Consider the following 18,247-nt stretch of genomic DNA (forward strand, 5'->3'; position numbering starts at 1 on the left):
ATGTTAGCATGACAGTACTGCAAATAACTCAGTTGTAGGCTTTTTTTTTTTTAAACAGTTAGCACAGATTTCCCCATAGTGTTGGTCACTCTAGAAAATTATTGCTGAAAATGAAGTCCCAAAAGCTAGCTTGGCAGTAGCCCTTCTAAGTTGTGAAAAATGTGAAAACTGAAAAATATGTCATGGTCCCTTAGGATTAACTTTGTCTTTTGTGACTCATAGTAATATTTTTAAAAATCAACAACAAACCATTATTCACAAGTGGCTTACAAATTATAAAATGCAGCATGAGACAATAGTAAGTTAAGGTTGTTTTATTTACTTAAAGAAGTACTAGCTAAATGCATACTGTATCAATATAAATAAATAGGGTATTTGCTTGCGGTAGGGATTGAGAGAGGGCTGAACTGTTTTCATTGACGTAAGTTAGCAAATGTATTAAATTAATTTCTAAAATAACTGACACCTTGAAGATTTTAAATGATACATTTTAAATTCAATTAAAATATATTTTCTACCTATATTTGATTTAAATTGCAAAGAGAATACACATGAGAAGGTCTCCATATAGGTTGCAAAATATAATTTAAGAAAGCTATCATGTCTACTGATCTATTTGCATTTCCCATCTAGCCTATGTATACATGTGCATGCAAATGTGGAAGGAGACCAAAGAAGATTTCTAATGGGGTAAAGTTAATGGCTGGTAACAGTTATTCAAGTAGATAGACATATTTAACTGATAAATTATAATCTAGTTAAATTGTATGTATTTTACTATTTTAATCTGCAAGGTTGTGGAAATGATTAACAGACTTAAGTCAGCTAGATCATCACTAAATAGAATGGCATACTCCTATCTTTTTCATGGACTATGGAGATTTAGTTATATTTATGTCAGGATAGTCTTTTTAATGTAATATTTGTTGGTTTTCTTCTCATTACAGTTGGTAGATTCTCATCATAGAAATTCACCCTAAAAATCATCTTAAAAATTCTCACCCACTTCAAAATTACACTAAAAACTATTTTAAATATGTGTCCATACTGTTTTTTATTAACATCATGTAAGCTATTTATGAATCTACCTTGTTTGGTATTTAGTATTATAGTGAGAGAATGGTCAGCATGACATTAAATATGGTTTATACAATTTTCAACACTTTTTTTTCTTGTATAAATTATATAGGGAAAAAAATCCCAAAGAAAACCCAGTTCAAAAATATTTTTTTAAGGTATATAAGTATATTTACATTGGCTTTGTTTTCTCTAATAAAATTCAGTTATAACACAGGAACAGTTGAGTTGAAGGTAACTCAAGTGGATCTTTGATAATTTAGTGCTAGATCACAATGTGTTTGAAAGCACAGCAAAACTGATATATTAAGAAAGATAAAAAGGGTATAATCTATAATTCTTTGAAAGAAGTTGATAAGATTTTGAAATAAGCCTCAAACATTTCCCTGAGATCTTGATGCGGCTTTGGAAAACAAGAGTAAATAGAGGCTTCACAGGTCCTTCTGCAGAGTGCATTGTTTCTGAGTGTCTACTATGTGCCCAGGAATCCACGAGGCCATGGGGCTACAAAAGTCCCTAAATCAGAGGCCCTGTGCTCCAGCTGCTTGTTTAGGGAAGATTGATACACACAAAGGTAATTATGAAACAATGTGGTAGGTAGGTAGGAGCTCTGACAGAGTTGGCCCCAGGCTCTTAATGTAGCATTAGGGATAGGACACTGAATCTAGCCTCAATTGGTATTAGAAAAAGGTTAACACTTAATTGAAGTATTAGGCTGAATATATAAAATTTTCTTTCTCTCTTTTTTAAAGATTTTATTTATTTATTTATTTATTTATTTATTTATTTGAGAGAGAGCAAGAGCGAGAGAGAACATGAGCAAGGGGGGAGGGGTGGGGGGGGAGAGAGAGAATCAGACTCCCTGCTGAGCAGGGAGCCCGATGTGGGACTCAATCCCAAGACCCTGAGATCATGCCACAAGAAAATATAAAATTTTCTAAGATAGTTTTTCAAAGATAAGGATCTTGGGTAATCATAATACTTTAGAACTGCTGATTCCATCAATAAATATAGTGACCAGAAAAATTTCTGCATATAATGGTGGCATAAGAGAAAAGCACATTTTAGGAAAAATATATGGGTTTAATAATGCATAATCGTTAAAGCAATCAAGTATTTATTGAGTGCGTATTTTGTGCCTGAAACTGGTTCAAGCATTGCATATTTGAGTTTGTGTGAGTGAATGTATGACTTATGGATGTGATTAAATACACATATGCATAGTTAACAGAAAGAATGACTTAAGGTCCTTCTGTAATTTTTTCTAAAATATGGTTATATAAAATATGCCATATATGCCAGGTAGAAGCTATAGCTCAGTGATTTTTAACATTTTTGGTCTTTAACTATGAATGATTCTGAAATTGTTGGTCTGGAGTGTAGACAAAGTGAGTATTTTGTAATCTCCTTAGATGAATTTAAAGCCAGCCTCTAGTTAAGAACTAGAGTTCTACTTAAAAATAGTCCTTAAACATATGAAAATTTTTATGTTACAACTTCGTCTTCCTTTTATTTCATGTGAAAAGTTAAAGTTAAAAATAAAAATTATGTTCTTTTTCTTTAGATTCCAGGTATATACAATTCACCATTCAGAAAAGATCCTGATCCCTGGGAATTGCGGTTACAAAAGGCAAAGCCTTTAACATACCAAAGGTCTAAAGTTAAGCAGAAGCGCTGCATCAGCCTTAGCAATTGGCTAGCTTGTACGAGTGCCCGTTCCTTTCCTCGATCTGAAATTCTGCCACCCATTGATAGGAAACAATGTCAGGTACTCATTAGTCCTGTATAAGAATTCTGTCAATGATTGTATTCTTGCTGTTTTTTAAAAAAAGTTACTGTTGTTTTGTCTTTGTGACAAGAAAGGAAAATTATTTTTTATGGAATCCAATTTTAAATAATAAACATAAAGTATGTTTAAAATATGTATGAGGGAAGTAATCAAATAATTCTATGGTACTGAATTTTATTATTTCAAATATGAAGTTAACGCTTAAGATTTTTGGCTAGGATCTAGCCTTTTTCTTTAAAAACATTGTTATAACGGTACTTGTTATAACATATTGCTAGAAAAATATGATGTGTTATCAACTTTATTTAACTTCTCACCTGATGATTCATATCTATATACAGTTGTAAACATAATTTAAAAGTATAAGTTGAGAGAATTACAGAGGACCCAAAACAATGCAAGACTCGGGCAGAGACAAAAAAGTCTTCCCTGTGGGTTGCTATAGACCTGGACTGGCAAATGATTTCCTAAGGCTATGGGGTGGAGTGGGATGTGTTGGGTGAAGATCATCACTGTCCCAAAGGCCCCATTGATCATCCCCATCGATATTTAATCTGGAGTAGACAACTGCCACCAAGGGGCATCAACCTAGAATTGGGTTGATTTGGGTTCACATGGCCAGATTCCCAGAACTCCCACCTAGTAGTTCCCTACACAGGCCTTCCTCTGTGTATCTTTTGCTATGTAATAAATAACTTGAAAACCTGATGGCTTAAACCAACCCACGTTTCTTCTCTCACAGTTTCTGTGGGTCAGTGTTGTAGGTCCAGCTTAGGTGAGTGCCTCTGACTCAAGATCTGCCATGAAGTTGCAGGCAAGGTGCCAGACAATGCTGTGATTTCATGTGGAAACTCAGCTGTAGGGAAGAGCAGGAGGATGAGGAGATCCCCTTCTAGGGTCACTCATCTGGTTGCTTGTTTTCGTATCTCAGTCCCTCGCCGTGGCCGTCTGTAGAGCTGCCTCACTGGCAGCTGGCTTCCCACAGGAGAGTGATCTGACAGAGAGTGAGAGACTCCTCAAAGCAAAGCCACAGCCTTTTTATGACCTCATGCCACAAGTGACCTCCCATTCTGCCATATTTCATTTTTCACAAGTGAGTAAGTCCAGTCCACACAAGGGTTTGAATCCCAGAAAGTAGGATTGTTGGAGGTCATCTTAGAGACTGCTTTTCACACCCCCAACCATTTCATCAGCTTGCTAGAGGACAACCTCATCTGTGCCATAAAGCACTTTCCCACTTTGCTGTAATTATTTGTGATGTTATGTATTCACTTTCTGTAATTCCCTTTATTTGTGCTTTTTTTTGCTCTCTTAAAATTACTAATTGATAATTAATACTAATTTTAAAAAATACTATTAACTGATGGCTTATACTATATTATAGAAAGAGCTGTAAAAAAAAAAAATCTATACAAGAAAACATAGAAGCTGAGAGTGCTCCCTCTTTCTGAAATAAAGTGGCAGGGAGGGGAGAGTTGAGCAAGGGGAAAAAAGAGATAATTTGGAAAATTTTCAGTTTATTTTGGAACATATCTTCAGAGTATGGTTTCATTAATCTTTTCAAAATATAGGTTATACCAATATTCTAATAAAGGCATTTAAATAGTTTTTAAAACAAATATAAAATAAATTTTATATTCTAAGTAACTGAATTTTTACCATTTGAATTATGCATATTACTATTTCGGTTGATCCGAGTAATGATTTTACATGATACCATCAGAATGAGCAATTCAATTTATTATTCTATAAAGAAGATAACTTGGTAACTCCATTGCTTGTGTATTAAGTGTTCAGTGATTGCTAAGGTGTCAGACATAACGTTGTATATTTGAATACTTAATAATCCATATTTTATGCTATTCAATGAGATAGTTATTGGTAATACATGAGATTCATAGAGTAATTCTGAATGCAACTTCTTAGGAAATGTAAAAATGATATGGTATTGATAAAATACAGGTATGTAAATGTATCTGAATTGGAAACACTCTAGAAGTCATCCAGACCAAACTGCCACACTGTATAATAGTCACAACGTTAACCATACACATTTAATACCATTTTATATGAGTTTTATAATACTTATATTTCACATTAACTTTACTGCTTTGCTTTGCTTTTTTATGCTTTTATAATATGGCTTATTTTATACTAGTTTGTATTCACTCTTCATCTTTATTAATGTACTTTTCTCAATATAACCCTTTTAGTACCTTACATGGCTTCCCCCCCATAGCATTCTATTTATACATATATGTATTTAGTATTTATGGAATACATATGGAAGACATATACATATAGCTATATACAAGGTATATGTGAATAATATATGTGGACAATTTTTATACATATATAATATACATGTAAAAATGGTTATATGTATTTGTATGGAAGATGTATACCTATATATTTATATAATAAATATAGTAAATAAATACAGTAAGTATATAAATATATGTTGGAAAATATATATATGTGATCGAGGTGTTTTCCAACACCAACAACTAATTCTATGATTCTCTGAATACTATTTGGTGTCCAACGATTCAAGCCAGTTCTAACACTAACTACCAGGAGTTGGTGCAGACTCCGCAGCTCAAGGCCCACAAAATTGTTCTTCACTTCACATACTGGTAGCAATTTCTGGGTCTCCTGTACTTCTTACTGAGCTGGCTATAAATTGAGGGGTCCCATGACCCCATCCTAAGGTTTGATAATTTGCTAGAACAGTTCACAGAACTCAGGAAGACAATTTATTTATACTTGCTGCTTTATTATAAAGGATACAAATAAACAGCCAGGTGAAGCGGAACATGGAGTGAGGTCTGAAAGGGTCCGGAGTGCACAGGCTTCTGTTCTCATGGAGCTGGGATGCACCTCTCTCCCAGCACATAGATGTGTGTGCCAGTTGAGAAGCTCATCGAATCTCCTTGTGTAAGAGTTTTTATAAAGCTCAGTCTGGAACTCCATTACCTTTCCCTGGAGATCAGAAGCAGGGGCTGGAAATTTCAACCTTCTAATCATTTGGTCTTTCTGGTGACCATTTTGATCAAAAGGCTACTAGGGACCCAACCTGAATCACCTCATTAGCATAATCTCAGGTGTAACCTTATTTATCGATAACAAAGTCACCCCATCACTCAGGAAATTCCAAGCATTTTAGGAGCTCTATGCCAGGAATCAGGGACAAAAACCATCAGATATGTATTTCTTATTATACCACAATAGTATATATATATATATATGAAAACACATAGAAAATATTACATACATTCATATAATGATATACATGTGTATATATATATATGGAATATACGTGTATATGGAAGATTTTATATATGTATATGTGTGTATACATATGCAGATATTTGCAGATAGATATACATACATGTGTGTACATACACATATACACTCATAAATTACCTTTATCTAGCATACCACAAAATAATGATCCTTGTTAATTTTCTTTTCCTTTTCTGCTCCCTTCTTTCTTCCTTTTTCTCTCTTCCCTTGTTCTTTTTCTCTTTTCTTCTTTCCCTGTCTCCTTCATTCCTATCCCTGGTCCTCCTCCCTCCGCTCTGCACCATTTTAATCTTCTTTTTCTTCCTTTCTTTCCTTTTTTTTTCCTTCCTTCCTTCCCATTCTTCTTCAACCCATTGTTTCATTCCATCTTCTTCTCTCTCAGCTTCCTTTGGCTTCCTCTTTTCTCACTTCCTTTTCTTCTTTTTTTCCTTCTTTCCATTCTTGTTTTCACAGAATGGGATTTTTAATGTTGTGGTTTTATTGGACTGAACCGCATTTACTATATGTTACCTAATAATATGAAAGGTATATACATCATTAGGGATATCTAAGATTATATATGCTATATTACAGATGGTAATATTTATACTCTGATGGTCTGTCTGTACTTGGGAGGTAAATTTCTCAAGTGTATGAGACAATCCTGGGAGTTTAAAACATAACTTCATTATTATTTCAGCTTTGAGAAAATTTTAAAAAATACAAGATGACTATAAAGTAACATGGGTTGTTAAAGATATAGAAGAACATAAATATATTTGACCCTCATAATTAGGATTTGTTTAGATGCAAATAAAGTCAAACTTTGGAAAACTATAGCTAAGAGTCAAAGGAGACTTGTAGATTCAGGTTGAGCCTAGGCATTATAGGGATTAATATTTGGAAATGAGTACAATGAGCAGTTCCGAAGTTTGAAGCTATGCCCAAAATCTGAGGCCCCATGTCACTCCACATATGATCAATATTAGTGATCACTTGAGATCTGAAAGGCAGTCTATCAACAGAAATACAAATTAACAGAAGCTTTGGCATAGGAGAAGTTTGATGGTGTATGGCATTTGCTAACCAGGGAGAAGTTCCGTTGAGCTCCAAGGCAAGACACTTGCCGAAATGTCTTGGACACTTGTCTAAGATATAAATGTATGGACCAGGCACTGATAGATATAGAGAGATGAATGTGATTACGGAAGGATTAGGGTCACAAAAATATTGAACCCATTAGGAAGACTGGGTCTATTCTTATTCTAACTTTTGCTGCTTGAGTTGGGCTCCTCCTTTTTCATTTCCTAGTCTCTTTGGAAATAGTAAGTTCCAGAACAAGTAGTGGGGTAAGTCTTACAAATGGGTATGTTTTATGTTGATACACCAATAAAGTTTAGAAGGTAGAGTTTGGCCACTTAGAAGACCATTCCTCCTTGTGAATGCTGGTCCCTTCAAAGTCCTTGTGCATTTCCTTATATATTTGATTCTGCTATTGTTCAAAACCTTCTCCAAACTTCTCTTGAAACTAATAATGAAAATAAAGCCGGGGTATCATTTGTGAATGTTTAGCATGTTCTCAGTACAATGCTAAGAGTGTTACTTACATTGTCTTATACATCTTAAGAGCACTTTTGTGAGATAATTATTATTCCATTTTACATATAAGGAAAAAGGTCTAAAGAAGTAATTTTCCCCTGATAATACAACCATGCATTAATTTTTAAACCCTAAAATTTCTCGAAGAAATTAAGAACGTTAAGAATCTGAAAAAAAATAATAAATCCCCATTTGATTTCTTAATAGTGAACTTGGAATCATGTTACTGTATCTTTAAAAAGTAAAGTTCCAATAAAAATCCATTAACTACTTTCAAATATAGCAATCCTCCTGTCCAGCTGTGAAAAGTACTAGATGATACTTATTTGCCATTTGTGTTATTTACGGTCCATGACTTTTATGGTAACTGGTTCCTATTATTGGTTTCTATTAATGTAAAACATAAGTGAACATAAATGAGGCGTGAATCATTTCTTTTTATTAGCCCCACAGTCTTCAGTCAGTGCTTGCAGTGACTCCAGCTGTGTCTTGTTAGTGATAACCTATTTAAAGAAGAGATCTTTAAGGATAAGGAATATGATTAGGAATCTTTGTCCATTTTATATCACTTCTGTCTTATACAACAATAGTGGTGGGAAAAAAAGCAGTATGTAATTAATGACATAGTAAAATCCGGAGCCACCTCTGATTTGTATTGTTTAATATGATACTAATTAGACAACCAGTGGATTCTAGTAATTAGTATAAGTAACTACTAATTTAAAGGTAGGCTATCTTATAAAACACTTTTCCCTGTTGCAGCTTATGGGCTTTCCTCGGCTATGTATTTGTGTCACTAGATGGTTGCTTTTGTGTCAGAGTATTATGCAATAGAACTTAGAATTTTTACTGAAGAACACTTAAATTAATTACAATTATGGCTCTCTGTTTTTGGAGGGTTACCAGTTAAATATAGGATGTGGCATTCACTTAAAAGCTTTATTTTAATGAAAAAAAACTTGCTATCCTATTTCTATTGATAGGAAGGCTTTTTGAAAGCAATGCTCAGAACCTTTTCTAATATCTTTACTTAAAAAGGGAGAGAATTCTTTTTAAGTTATATCAGAAGAAATATGTTTTTTTAAAACTAGAAAACAAAGTAACATAACTACAAATTTAACAGTTTTAGCGTAAAAAATCTTTTGATGTAAGTAGGGAAAATTTTGGCTAATTTAAAATATTTTAATATAATCACTTCAACTTGTGTGAGCGTTTTTTGAAGATGTGACATTCTGTGTATTTTCTAATTAAGAGAACAGCTTGTTCTTTAAAAATAATTTGGTAAACTTGGTATACTTTGTAGATATTCAGCATCCTTAATCATCAATAATATGACAAAAAGTCTTCCATGATAAAATATTTCCTCGTTCTTTCTTGTCAGGGACCATTCCGTGATATCACTGAAGTGTTAGAACAGCGCTACAAGCCCTTGGAGCCAACACTGCGGGTAGCAGATCCAACCAGTGAGTTAAAGGCGGCCAGAGAGGAAGTCAGAAGACAGGCATGGATGCGAAACGTAAATGACAATATGTGAGTTCTTAGCTTAAAAAAAAATAGCTGTAGTATGTGTGGTGCCTTAAGTGATTGAACATTTTGTATTTCCTGATATTGTGGAGAATCTTTTATTTGTGAGAAAAGGTATTCAGAAGCAACCTATTGAGAAGCAACCATTTTTCAATATGCAAATATGCTACATACTTATATATATATTTATTATATATTATTATATACACATATATACACATTTATATATATAAATACACAGACATATGTACACATTTATATAAATATATACATTTATATTATATAATATATAAATTTATATAATTTTATATTATATAAATAAATATGTTATATTATTTATGATATATTATAATTTATAATATATTATATAGATGTATTTATATAATATATACACATTTAGAATGTTTTACATTTATATAAATGTGTATATATTATAAATTATATTAATGTATAAATTTATGTAAATGTGTATATATTATATAAATATAAATGTGTATATATTTATATATAAATGTGCATATATGTGTAATATATATTTATATATGTATATAAATATATATAAATGTGTATATATATGTGTGTGTATGTAACTACTCAAAGTAAAAGAAAATGAATGGCATTTCAAGGGGATAAGTGACTACTGTCCATGCATATATGAAAATAATTACCTTAATTATCTGGTGAAAGCCTATGATGATTCTAAAATAAGATCCAGTAGAACAAAAACATTTCTCTTAATGTGGAATAAATTTAATTGGAAACATTGATATACACTTAATAAATCAGGTGCAATGTAGGAGGTTAGTGTCTTTACTACTGAGGAAGATGACTGAAAAAGATAAAGGAAATTCTAAGAGCATATGCAATTATTTTATTAGCCTCACTGATTTGGGTCTCAATTCATAGATCTTTCTCCAAAGCACTTCCTCTCTCTTAAGGCATTTGTCATCAATATAGTTGTATGTAATTCGTAAACAGACTACTTAAAATCTAGAATGGCTTTTTAAAAGTTATTATTATTGTCCTATAATATATCCTGTAATTAGCAATGTCCACAATAGCCAAACTGTGGAAAGAGCCAAGATGTCCATCAACAGATGAATGGATAAAGAAGATGTGGTATATATATACAATGGAATATTATGCAGCCATCAAAAGGAATGAGATCTTGCCATTTGCAATGACGTGATGGAACTGGAGGGTATTATGCTGAGCGAAATAAGTCAAAAAGAGAAAGACATGTATCATATGACCTCACTGATATGAGGAATTCTTAATCTCAGGAAACAAACTGAGGGTTGCTGGAGTGGTGGGTGAGGTGGGAGGGATGGGGTGACTGGGTGATAGACACTGGGGAGGGTATGTGCTCTGGTAGGTGCTGTGAATTGTGCAAGACTGTTGAATCTCAGATTTGTACCTCTGAAACAAATAATGCAATATATGTTAAGAAAAAAAAAAAAAGAAGAAGATAGCAGGAGGGGAAGAATGAAGGGGGGGAAATCAGAGGGGGAGACGAACCATGAGAGACGATGGACTCTGAAAAACAAACTGAAGGTTCTAGAGGGGAGGGGGGTGGGAGGATGGGTTAGCCTGGTGATGGGTATTAAAGAGGGCACATTCTGCATGGAGCACTGGGTGTTATGCACAAATAATGAATCATGGAACACTACATCTAAAACTAATGATGTAATGTATGGTGATTAACATAACAATAACCCCCCCCAAAATATATATATATCCTGTAATTATCTTTGTATTGTGTCTTATAATAATTCTTTAATATTATAAATATTCTAAATAATAAGATAATTATATTATTCTAATATAAATTATTATAATTTTATAATTATAATATAAAATATTGTTATAAATTATTATATAATAGTCAACAACATATAAACTTATTTTTATGTAATTTATAATATGAACTACTCATCATATTATAAATGTTACATAATGATAATTCCAAAATACATTGCAAAGTATGTTTTGTTATGTAAAGAAACTAGAATTACCTCTCATCCAGCACAGTGGATTTTGGATCATTTGACAAGTCAAGAGGGATATATAATGTGCCTTATTTTAATCATGCATTTCTGAAAAGTCTCTTTAAAAATAAAAGTTTTCACACAAACTCAGATGAAAGATAAAATTGGCATGCATCTCAAGTAATTTTTAGAAATTTTTTATTTCATAGCAATTACTTGACATGAAATAATTAGCTATAGAGTATTCCGTACCTTCTTTCAATAATTAACAGTCACCCAATGTATGATGAATAAGAAAACAAAAAACATTTATTTCCAATTGGTTTTGGGGAGGTAGATTTGTTTTACCAAAGAGATTATAGAAGATTAATGCTGCTCAGACTTAGTCAAGCAAAATATGCAATTTAGTGATGAATATCTAAAGAGTTATATTACTCAGAATTATTTTTGTTTTCAATGATGCAAATCTTGTTATTTATGAAATAACAAGATTAATTGCTCAAATAATTGACCACATTAATATTTCTGTGGAAATGACTGTGTATCAAATATACTGAAGTATCTTTTCATAGTATCTTCCTTGATAAGCCTGGAAGGATGAGATATCAATATTATCCTCAAAGAAAGGTGCTCCATTTGTACTTTCCATGGAATACTTGTAAATATCTTCAACCTCTATGGATACCATGCGGATGACCTTTTACCCTGAAGCTTTCAGATGGAAAATGCTTCTAAGATTATCAACCAATCAGGAACAAATCCAGCTGGGAATACTCAAGAAATTACTTATAGATTTGAATCTACCATGTTTTTAGCAAGGGGGCTAAACAATTGGTTTTAGCAACTAGCCTATGGATAATTCAGTTTTTTTGAGAATTGAAACAGTGATATTTTGTAGCTTCTTCTAAAACCATTTTGGTTTTCATATACTGTGTAATGTAATTGTATCTTGTGAGGCAGAAGAAATGTTAGAAATTTAGGTTTTGTTCTGTGATAGGAATTAGGAAAAAGGTATTCCTTTACCACAGAGATGCATAATTTTTTAATGCAGAGGGTCCTATCTACATTAGGGGCCTGTCTTACTTCAGTATGACCTCATCTTGTTACATCTGCAACAGTCCTATTTCCAAATAAGGTCACATTGTTTTATGTTCTTCAAAATAAGCATAGGGTGTTATATGAAAACAATGGATCGTGGATCACCACATCAAAAACCAATGATGTATTGTATGGTGACTAACATAACATAATAAAATTAAAAAAAAAAAAAACATAGGAAGCAGGACAATATTTTACACATTGAGTATGGATTACACAGGGTTTTTTGGAAGCATTTTAGAGCTTTATTCTTTCTCCTAAAGAAACTTATTCCAGTTTCATTTTTTCTTAAAGAAAATTATTTTTCTTATTCATATGTCTATCTTTATGAAACCAGGAAATTAAATAAGCAATTAGTAAATAATTGCTGAGTAACTTTTATGTGAAAAGCTCTCAGCTAGATATTGTGAGAAATATACAGAGGTGTTTTTTGATTTAACAAATGCTTGCATGTCTGGAATAGTTCTAGGCTCTTGGGATTTAGCAGTGAATAAAATAGACAAATTCTCTGTTCTCATGGAACTTCTGTGCTTCTAGCTTTAAACCAAATCAGAAAACTTAATGAAATTCTGAGTAAGAATTGCCATAGATAAGCACTTGAAAATCATCAAGTGTGTATTAAAGACAGTAAGTGTCATGATTTTTTTTTTTAATGTAGCGTTTGCTCTGGTCTCTGCTGGTCTAGGAAGGTGTTCTTCAAAGAAAAGGAACTGAATTGGTTCTGTGAAAGATGGTTTAGATTTGATAAAGAAAAGATAAAAGCAGATTGACGGTATGAAAAAAACAAATGACAGTAGAAAAAGTTCACAGAACAATGAGAAGACCAATTTGACAGAAGCTAATTTTCATGTGTGAGAAAGAAAGAGTGGGCAAGACTTCAAGGCCAAGGATTGGAGGGTTTATCTGTAGACAATGAAGAATTATTTAAGGTTTTGGAGTAAAAGGATGTCATAGAAAGAATCTGTATTTGTTGATTGTGGGACAATTGTATTTGAAAAGAAGTGTGTTGGAGGGAAGGAAAACCATGAGGAGAATATTGCAATACTTTGGTGAGAGGTGGTGGAATAGAGCTAAGGTGATGGCAGGACTCAATATTCAACTCTTTTCTTTACCTTCTCCTTCTCTATGTAATGTGTGAGTGATTGCTTCTGATTGAGAGACCAACTCCCACCTCTATGCCAGTGCTTCCCACTGTAAATCTCTAAGATCTCACTCTTACATTTCAGATTTATATTTTCAACTGCCATCTTTATTTACTTCTCCACCAGATGTTCCCAACTCAGTGTATCCCACATTGGCCTGCTGCTTCTTATCTTGAATGTGAATTGTTAACACCAACTTTTTGCCCAAGGTAGGGACCTATAAGTTACACTGTTATCCTTCTCCAGCATTCTCTTGGTCCTCAAATCCTGTCTGGTCTACCTTTTAAGTATCTCTCAAATTCAGTCTCTTCCTAATTCTGATTTAATTTAGGTACTTATAAGTTCTTCTTTTAATTGCTATAAAAAGCCTATCTGGTCTGCCCAGTCTTATTCCCATTCGGTGCATTTACCACAATACTAGAGAAATTTAAGCAAGCTGTTATTCAGACAAAATACTTTTTAATGGCTTCTTATCAACTCTAGGATAAATTTTAATTCTTTGTCACAAGACACAAGGTCCTTCAGGATGGGGTCTAGGCTCGTTTCTCTAGCCAATCTGCCACATTTCTTAAGAAACTCTGTGCTCCAGAGGTACTGAGGTGCTTTCATCCTCTTTGTATCCCATGTTCTCTTCTGCTTCCATTGAGGAATTTTCTAACTCCCATGATTTACTCGATCTGAAATTCACTTAAAAACATAAAAAAGGATTATTTTTACTTTTTAACAAAATGGAAACAACAACACATATTTGTTTTAGATTTTTTCAAAGAGCATTTCAAAGAATATTTTTAGATGTAAAATGGAACCATGCAAGTTGCCCAGATGAAGTGGAGAAAGAAATCATTGTTATTAAGAGGTGGAAGAAGTGGAAGGCCATGCCATCCAAGAGCTATCCAAGTAAATGTCTAACTTACCCATCAGGTGGCAGAGATGCAATGGAGTGGGTGATGATAAGTCAGGTGGTATAGGCTGATATGGGCTTCACTTAAAGTCTCACGAGAGGGGCTAAGGTCCTATATGTTAATACCTTCTGTTAATTGTAAACATTCTGACTTAGTATAGAGAATATAATTACGCAGACTATAACTGGATCCAAAATGGAATGGACTTAAGACATTGCAGTAGAAGTCAGTGCCAGTCTGTGTTCTGGGAGGCAAAATAATGCTCCCCCCAGCCCCCACCCCAGAGTCTACAACCGCATCTCAGGAACCTGTGAATATGTTGTTACCTTCCATGATGAAGAGGACTTTGCAGATATCATCAAGAATTTAAAGCTGAGGGAGATTATCCTAGATGATCTGGGTGGGCCCAATGTAATCACAAGGGTCCTTAAAAGTGGAAGAGGGAGGCAGAGATTTGACTACATCGAAGGTCAGAGTGATGTGATGTGGGAAAGACAACTCGTCTTTGTTGCCTTTGAGTACAGAGTAAGCAGCTACAACCCAGGAATGCTGTCAGTCTCCAGCAGCTGAGAAAGGTAAAGAAATGAATTCTCCCATAGAATCTCCAGAAGGAGGGGCGCCTGGGTGGCTCAGTCGGTTAAGCACCTGCTTTTGGCTCAGGTCATGATCTTGGGGTCCTGGGATCGAGCCCCACATCAGGCTCCCTGCACAGCGAGGAGTCTGCTACTCCCTCTGCCTCTCCCCCTGCTCATGTTCTTTCTCTCTCTCTCCCTCAAATAAGTCAATAAAATCTTTAAAAAAAAAAACAAAACAAAACTCCAGAAGGAATGCAGCCCTGCCAACACCCTGATTTTAGCCCAGTGAGACCCATTTCAGACTCTGACCTCCAGCACTCTAAGATAATACATTTGTATTCTTCAAGCCACTAAGTTGGTGGTGGTGGTGTAGCAGCAATAAAAGACTAATACAACTTGTTCTTCAAGTTAAGGAACTACCTTGCTAGATCAGACTTTGGTGTTTAGATTAATTATAAACCTGAGCTAAACTTGAGGGAAATCCTTGGATTCCTAAAGATTTGAGATTCTTCTGCAGGTTTAAGGTATGGTCACTTAGAGGATTAAAAAAATATGATTGTGGCTTGAGCCTCCCGATGAAGAGAAGTTCATGACTGAATCATAGTATAAGGATGTTATATTTTAAACTTGTATAGGCTTTCATCAGAACCTGAGTACAGACCACTCAAAAGCTGTTTCTACATCTTTTTGAAAAATAAAAGGTGTTAAGTTTCTGAGAGTTATTGTAGGAGGGGCAAAACTTTCCCTCTACCCCCTTAGGGTCTTCAGCTGGGCCTGAGAATTATATTGACATAAGACAGATTAATAGGAAAAAAGCACACACATTTATTAAATATAAGTATTACATGACACAGGAGCCCCATAAGGAAATGAACACCCACTAGTGGCAAGTCCTAAGTGCTTATACATTAGCTTGAACAATGAGAAACAGTTGTAGGAAAATAAAATGTGTGGGGAGACCAAAGGAAGATAAAAAAGTTACTTAACAAGTTCTGTTTTACAAAATTCTCTCGGCTTCGACTCCTCATCTCTGGTGACAAGAACATTTCTTTTCTCCTGATATAGGAAAGTCAGCTATCCTATGGGCGTATTATCTCCTGATTTTAGGGGAAAAAAAGGGGTGGGGGAGTTCAGATCATGTTTCATGTACCTATTCTTTTCAAGTGCTTTTAGTTCAAAATAATCCTTTCCCAAAGTGGCATTATCTGGGATGACATGTTCTGTCACCCTCTGTTATTCAGATTAGGTGAAATGGGAGACATCCTATACATATTTAGTAGCAAAGCAGAACTAGCTCTGCCATTTGTTGGCACTGGTGAAAAACATTCAGCACCTATGAATCTTATGTATCTGCCTTCATTCCCTCAGATTTGCAACCTATCTTAGACAGAAGGCTTGGTAAATAGATTAGTCATTTTTAAATCTTTTAAATATTGCTTCTAATTAAGTGTCAGTATCATTTTATAGACAGTTACCATTGGAAAAATGTTATGGGAAAGGTTCAGAAACTAGATCTAAATAGTTTTTAAATTAAAAAATGTATATAGACATAAGATCTGGTTATATTTTTCACTAAAGAGTAGTGATAAAGAAATTTAACACATCTCAAAACTTTTTTGACTTTTGAGATTTTTCAAACACCTTAGACCTTTATAATTTGCATATTTTCTGAACTGTTATTGTATTATGATAAATAGGGATTATCATATATTTTCAGATAATGTTTTCTTAACAATTCAACTTTTATTTGTAACTCTTCCATTTATTTTAATTACTAGCACAGTGTGCAACATTTATTAATCAGCAGAGCCTTTTTAAGTTAAAATACTAAATTAGCTAACCCCATTAACACAGACTACTCCAAACAAGCAGTAATAGGAGAGGTAGTTACTGTGCAAATCGTATTAAACATGCGGGTGCTCTAGGGCACAGTTAAGCATGATTACCCTCTTTTGATCCAGTATTCCTCTGCCTCTCCCAGCTAATTTCCACTGGAAATTTACAAAGTGCTGCCTTCATTTTTCCAGCTTAATTTTTCTAATGAAGTTCTGGTACTTTATAACACTGGAGATACAGATAATAAGCCTGTGTATAATTAAGAAGTTCTAGAATTTGTCTACAAAAGAGCCCTTTATTACTTTGGCTCTACAGTGAGAACTGTGCTCTTGTTTTGTTCACTATTTCCAAAAAAAAAAAAAAAAAGATTTTTTTAAATAAATGACCACAGAATACTAGAATTCTGTTTCTATAGACATCTAAGGCTAAAGAAGTTTAATATTTATAACATCAACCTAACAGTGATAATTTGGAATACTTTTAGTGATATCCTGAGAATATTAAATACACTTTTGGTGTATGTAATTGAACAAGTCATAAAAAGACACTTGTAGTCTTTTAGTTTGGTATTATCAGATTCTATGCACTCTTCTTAATACAACGCCTTAATATATGCTAGATAAAGTTTTGCCAATCGACTTTAGGTCAGTTGATGAGGTACATGGAATTTCTCTTTTGAAAGAAGTCGAGTCATTTTGTGCCATATTCGACATTCTTATATTGGTATGGCATTTATACAGCCTGGATTTTCCTGTTTCAGTTTAGTGTTTAAAAAGTGTGTTGGGGTCGGAAGAAACTTGAAGCCTAAACAGAAGTTTGCCAGACAGAGCAAGGAGAGTGGCGAGAGGAGGTAGCCTGGATAAAGCCATCTCTGTGTTACAAAGTGCATAGCTTATGAGGATTTCAGCTTGCCTCCTGAGGTATCTTATGAAGCTCAGCTCATGGCTTTGGTACCTCATGAAATGGGGCAGAGACGAGTTGGAAAGTCCAGGTGGAGCCAGAGTCTAAAGGGCCATGTGAACGATGATAAAGTATTTGGACTTTACCATATAAAAGGCGGTATAAAACCATCACTAAAGTGAGGGGGTCAGATAGATTAAAAATATCACTCTATACTAGCTCTGTCCATGGTTAAGATTTGGGAGTCAGTGGTGACAAAGACCAGTTAGGGGACCTAAGTTACCATAGTCCCAAGTCTGCGATAAAGAGGACTTGTAGTAGAACAGGGACGTTGGTAGTGGAGGGGAAGAGAAAGGTTGACAGACAGCTTTATAGGTAGAATCCTATAAACCCTAAACCAAATTTAGGGAACAGTCTGATAGGGTGTGGATGGTGTGGTCAAAGGCACAGATACATTTAGAATCACTGTCTTAGAGCTTCCTTAGCTGCAAAGGACAAAGATCCATTCAAGGTAACTGTAAAGGGTAAGGGT

At 34.1% G+C, this 18,247-nt stretch overlaps 1 protein-coding gene across 7 annotated transcripts in view; it reads left to right on the forward strand.

Moving 5' to 3' along the window:
* SPATA17 (spermatogenesis associated 17) overlaps positions 1-18,247 on the forward strand; it is a 204,380-nt gene that overhangs the window by 89,022 nt on the left and 97,111 nt on the right. For all 7 annotated transcript variants that reach the window (XM_078078369.1, XM_078078373.1, XM_078078372.1 and 4 more), the window contains exons 7-8: positions 2,642-2,845; positions 9,132-9,280. In XM_078078369.1, coding sequence (XP_077934495.1) covers positions 2,642-2,845; positions 9,132-9,280 — 353 coding nt within the window. The remainder of the gene's footprint in view (positions 1-2,641; positions 2,846-9,131; positions 9,281-18,247) is intronic.

Source organism: Halichoerus grypus, chromosome 7 (assembly GCF_964656455.1).
Source record: "Halichoerus grypus chromosome 7, mHalGry1.hap1.1, whole genome shotgun sequence".
NCBI classification, from domain to species: Eukaryota; Metazoa; Chordata; class Mammalia; order Carnivora; family Phocidae; genus Halichoerus; species Halichoerus grypus.